This window comes from Anopheles bellator, unplaced genomic scaffold, assembly GCF_943735745.2.
Source record: "Anopheles bellator unplaced genomic scaffold, idAnoBellAS_SP24_06.2 scaffold00519_ctg1, whole genome shotgun sequence".
Lineage (NCBI taxonomy): Eukaryota > Metazoa > Arthropoda > Insecta > Diptera > Culicidae > Anopheles > Anopheles bellator.
The window spans coordinates 65-5,922 of record NW_026684644.1 but is presented as its reverse complement, the minus strand read 5'-3'; the positions used below and the strand labels follow the sequence as shown (position 1 = coordinate 5,922).

Here is a 5,858-nt window from a genome sequence, read left to right as displayed (position 1 = left end):
TGAGTGAATTGTGTCTTGTAATACTTACGCTACGCACTCCTTGGAAAGGTAACACCTCAGTTTCATCATCTACTCCAACACTACAGAGAGAGAAAAAAGATGAAAACCATGCTGATAAGAATGTTCAGAAATTTGGAATCGCTAACAGGACATTTTCTTACGGAATTTTTAACCAATTTAACAGAAAATTTGCAGCACCGCCTTGAATAATCACAGTGGTAATCACAATCAGGGATGTCGTTGTTAACATGGCGTGTCGCGCATCGGACACTGTATTTCTGATCGCAAGTGCAAACGACATCGCACCACGCAACCCTGTAATGATCTAACTAGCGTCAGTGACTTCAAATGCATATGAACTGTATGTGATTTTTACCGGCGAAGAACAGCATATGCTGAAAATTCCACGATATCTTTGGCTTTCTAGCAATATTTAGTAGAGCGGATAGTGGATAAATGTTAACAGCACGCCCTATTGCCGCACACATCTGAAAATATCGCATTGTCATTATTCATTCATGATCTTGTCTATCCGTTCTGAGCAGTTTGGAACTTACAAAACCAGTAAAGATGAACAATGGATCGAAGTGATGCTTTGGAAAAGTAAACATTGATACGCCTATGTACGAAAAGATAAAGTTCTCCGCAAGAAAGTTGAGTAGCTCGAATATTTGTTTCGTTCGTATTCGAGAGTCATCCGACAGATTGTTATATGTGTAATGAGCTTGACAAATTCCACAAAAGAGCACCGCTACGACACCTGAAATAAAAATCATTTGCATAAGATCTCTCTAATAGTCACACAAAATCGTCCACACAGCCCCATCAATAAAATAAACCTACCTGTCAACTCCGCGGCTTCGGCAATCAAAAACGTACTATATGACATTAGCACAAAGAGAGCAGATTCTAGCAGCGGAAAATCTCGTATCCGCGTGAATTTCGTCATCATAGCTGTAACGCAGCCCATCGAGGCTCCGATCAATAGAGAGAAAGCGAATACGCTGAAGAAATCGCCCAGCGAACGGAGAAAGGCATGCCCTTCGAACTCTCCATTGCTCGAGTAGTGTTCGCCGTAATTTTGTATAGCTCTGTAAGAATCCGAATGAAATTATGGTTAAAAACTGACGAAAGAGCTATGGGCTGACATCACGGGTATCGAACAGTAACGAACCCACTGAGTACAATAGCAACTGCATCGTTGAGAACACTCTCTCCAAAAACTAGTGCATATAGATTGACGTCGACGTGCATGTCGCTAAAGATGGCTAAAATCGTCAGAGGATCGGTCGGGGAAATCAGTGCCCCGAAATAGAGCGTGTCCAGGAACGTGAAGCTTGATTTGAGTTTTGGCATCAGCTGCACGAATCCGTACATTAGGGCTCCAATTAAAAATGCCGACAGCGTTGTACCGATTATAGCAAACATCAAAATTGCTCCTAGGTTTCGGAAAAAATATTTCTAAAATTCATAAAAAATAAAGCAACGTTAAAATCCGAGACTGGCCGATTATGATGGTCCGTTCCGTTCTTACTCTTTTCAAACTGTAACCAGCGTGAAAGATTATCGGTGGTAGAATGATATTAAAAAATATTTCAGGATCAAAGGTAGCTTTAAGATCGATCTCATTTTCCTCGGCGTTGCCCAGATCCCCCCGGAAGCTGTATGTATACGTTTTGTTGGCTTTCACTGGTTGATCGGATCCGTGGGGAAGGATTCCCGGAAACTTGAGCCAAAGTGTATCGGGTGGGAGGCTTTGGTTAAACTTAACGTCCGGTTCAGGTTCGACGGCAACGTGAATTATTGGCGTAGTAGTACCCGCATAACGAATGATGGCACCAACGATGAGTCCTGTAGCGAAATGAGCATTTTAACAACATTAAAGTGTCTTTGATGCGCTACTACGTCATTGAACGACACCGAGGTGCATTATGCACCATGCATCATGTTGTAAAACAGAACCGTAAATAAAAATAACTCGTTACGAGTAAACCATAAATCACACTCATACGATACAGATGTTGCGCAAAGGGCATTAGTCATTCGAGCTGCTTGATAGTGAGTTCGATTCTATCAATGTAAAATGATCCGAGAGCACCATATGGAAGTTTTTAACAGCCACACTATAACTTCTGGTACGTGAAATGAACGTGTATATTGCAATGCTCGACGGTCAACGACGTTTCAAGAAGTCGCGTTTTGATAATAGCACTCTATTAATTACCGTATATAACTGCCAGGCCCGTTTCGTGTAGCCAGGTGGTTCGATGGTGTTTGAACAACCAAATGGTTAGCACGGTCAGTGTGAGAAGAAAAGTGTAGAGCAACAGATTAAGGGAATCTATCTGGTGCATTTTGTTAGCCTTTGCATCGAGCTCGATATCGGTCGATTCGGCCGTCACGGTCGCCAGGCACCTGTGAGCCCTTGGAGGTGGTGTGCTCTTCAGTCCAGATGTGCTTTAGTGCGTACTCGGCGGTGATTGGCTTCGAAGGTTCGGCCACACCGAAACGCCGATGATCGTGCGAATCGTTCACTTCTTCGCACAGCATCGACTGGAGAAAAGAGAGCTGCGACATGGCGAGACTGGATGAGGCGCGACCACCGCCAACCATGCTACTTGTCGTGGCATCCAGACTAGCGTTGCTGTCTCGTGCAATTCCACCACTGCCACCCAAATCCGTTCCCTGCACACGGCTGGAAGCCAAGCTTCGCTGAGTGGTCGATGCGTTATGATGGCGTGCGAGTAGTGAACTTTTGTACATGCTTGTAGACGGTGTGATGTACTGACCGCCAGTGGAAGTTCGACCCCCGACGCTAGACTTTTGACCCGCACTGTAATTACCAAATCCTTGGAGAGGGCATTCCGAAGGTGGTGGACACTCTGACGCTGGCCGCAAGCGACATACAAAGTGCGTGTCCCGTTGCTTGTCGTATAACAGAACCAACTCCAATTGTTCGCACGTGAACACAACACGGTACTGCGGTTCAGTAAGGTACGTGGCTACCGAAGTGCTGGAAGCATGTTGTAGCAGAACCGGTCGCATGTCGTCGGTCGGATAGGTAAGAGTAAAGAGGCGCGGCATTGGGATTGCTTCCGTCTCCAGCACCGACCGGGAAGGGTCCTTCTCCAAGAGAATGCCGCAGGGTATAAGCCAAATGGCTGCAATTGGGCATTCTACCTTGGCAGCATAGGTTTCACCGGTGTCACAGTACACCTGCAACACATCACGATCCACGAGACAGATTCCGGTCCTAGGTGTGCCGGTATCCCCGTTTTCAGCAGGCTCCGTATCCGGAACGAGAAAGCGCGCCGGAGCAAAAAATGCAAATTTGATGGCATTGTCACAAGTTAGAGCAGTCTGAAGAAGACCGGTTGAAGCGATACAACTACCGCCAGCGTTACGCGTCCAGACGGCCGTACTACCACGTACGTACAACTCCTCTTCGGTGCAATGGAACGGCGCAATGGCTTGCAATTCATAACGTTTCCCGCTCGCGGTCTCTTTTCGCTGTGGCGACGACCCAATCGGTACGGCACGCAGCGTGTAGAACTCGTCCACCGATTTTTCCTCGTCAAGTGAAAGGTTAACATCTTGCATACGCTGCAACAGCAAGAATTCAGCCGGCGGGACCTGCCTGGCGGTGATGGGTCCAGTGTGTTGCTCCACCGCCTGACGGCCTCGTGGAATGAATTCCTAGGAATTTAAGATTCGTACAGAAAATAACAGCTTACACAGAAACTGGTACCAGCAACACACTTACCAGTGGCTCTGAGGCGGTTATCATTACTTCGCTTTTTTCATCCAGATTTGCAATATTCGAATACCGTGGACATAACAGGCCGTAAGACTATACCTGCAGCAAAGGACGCCGGCGGTTAAAGGTACGTATGTAAAACGATCGGCAGACACTGAGTCGCTTTTTTGCACGGTACACCAACCGGTTACACAATGCCCGCGCCCGCCATATCAACGTTCAAATGGCATGAGTTTTGACAATCCGTTGCTTCTTCGTCTTCATTTTGTTCTTGTTGATACGTCTCGCAGATGCGGCTAATGGATTTTTTGGTCGTTGTTCAAATAAATACAGGGAATAGAAATAGTAAAATGCCAAACGCGATTTATTTTCGTGGGTTGGAAAAAATATTAACGCGATTGAAATAATTTTTTAAAGATGAAAATGGGAAACTAGAACGTTCAAAGATTCCGTTCTGTTGATTTTCGGTAAATTGTGTTTGTATACAAACGATGCAATGTTTCAGACTCACTAGGCAGAGAGTTACGATCATGCTCATTAGGCAATTAAGCATAGTTCAAAAAGTCTGTTAAATATATTACAATGGACAATATTAAATGGCTTCGTACGATTTGGTGAGTACTTAGGTGAGTATTTCGTAAATGATTATGATTACATTACAACAACACTCTGCGAAGCCTGCGTGTGGTCTGCAATTGAATTTTATGGATGGATAAAATGGAGCCGAATTGTGATGGTTTTTTATACTGACCTGAAGAAGGTTAATACGACTGGGGCGCAATTTGAATTTCTCAGGAACAAGCGAGCAGATTCGAAAGACATTAGGAACAAGAATGACACGCAGTGAATCGAGACGGTAAATTTGTAATAAATCTTTCAATGATATGCAAGTTTTGTTTGTATCGAGTTAATCTTCTGAATGAAGTTTTATTTATTGTACAATTCCGCGGTTTTGAGGAAAGACTGCAGCAACCTATTCCGGTCAATTGGGCAAGGAAAAGTTAACAGTGGCATATTTCGACAAAAAAGTCTGTCTTGAAAAGTCTCTCTTCAAAAGTCTTGAAGCGCTAAAGGAAAAATCATTCGTTTGGCAAATACTTATGGATATCGATTGCTGAAAACCCATCTTGGGCGATACCATCGATTGCAAGACGTTACCGGAGATGGTGGAATTATAAAACGGAATTGCGAAACGTTTGGAAAACGGTTCCTCTGTTCCATCACATTTATTTATCTCCACGTATTCAACATTTGAACACGTATTTTAATTTTTAACGTATTAAACAAAAAAAAGTATAATTGAGGAATTGCCCTCCAACAAATAATTGAATGTTAAACGGTTGCAAACGAAGAATAATTTCATAACAAACCTCTATCAATAAAGAGTTTGTGACACATTTTCGGAAGAAGAATCCTATTTTATTATTTCGTCATCAATGCCACAGAATATTGAAAAATGAGCGATGTATGGTGATGAGTTGGGAAGATTCTATAGCTTGTAACAACTTATGGTATGGAATGTTGACAACTTATGCATGATCGAATTGACCACACTAAAGTCTATAATATCGGATATTTTCCCGGTGTTCAACACACCAATTTATGGGTAAGATTAGAAGTGGAAAATTTTACCACCCGCTCTTCGACCTTGCTGTGTGATTCGGTTGGTGATACTGGTAGAGGAAATGTGGGATGTACTATAAACACTGTCATCTATTATTTCTAGCTGCGGAGTCGGATTGGTTTGTTGAAGATTTTATCATCGATTGATCGATCGTTTGGTATCCAAAACAGGTGAAAACAGAGAAGTGAAGCAACGAGTGCACAATGCACGAAATTGAAAGAGAGAAAGAGAAGAAGAAAAAGAACGATATAAGATCAGCCAATGAAAAATTGATAATATAATATCATTGTATTTCATTTTACATTGAATTTTCCATGCGCCACTGTACACTTTTCGCAGGATCTTCACCAAGCACCATTCATTCTCTTGCTGACTAAACCTACAACTTATGGTCGTGACATTTTACCTACATTAGTCTCTTTTTTGATTGCCTACACATCACGTTGTAAAATTAAGAAAAAATGTAACCTAACAGCT

The 5,858-nt window shown here is 43.1% G+C and overlaps 1 protein-coding gene across 1 annotated transcript; it reads right to left on the bottom strand.

The window, feature by feature from the left end:
• Window positions 1-28: 28 nt before the first annotated feature.
• LOC131214318 (sodium/hydrogen exchanger 6-like) lies at window positions 29-3,787 on the bottom strand (the record flags this gene model as incomplete). Its single annotated transcript, XM_058208700.1, has 10 exons — window positions 3,764-3,787; window positions 2,471-3,696; window positions 2,225-2,415; window positions 1,535-1,851; window positions 1,175-1,461; window positions 844-1,091; window positions 558-760; window positions 377-488; window positions 162-315; window positions 29-80 (listed from the first exon to the last, which is right to left on the bottom strand). Coding segments are annotated over exons 1-10 (2,814 nt in total), but the record flags the coding sequence as incomplete, so codon positions are not given.
• Between the last annotated feature and the right edge of the window lie 2,071 nt (window positions 3,788-5,858).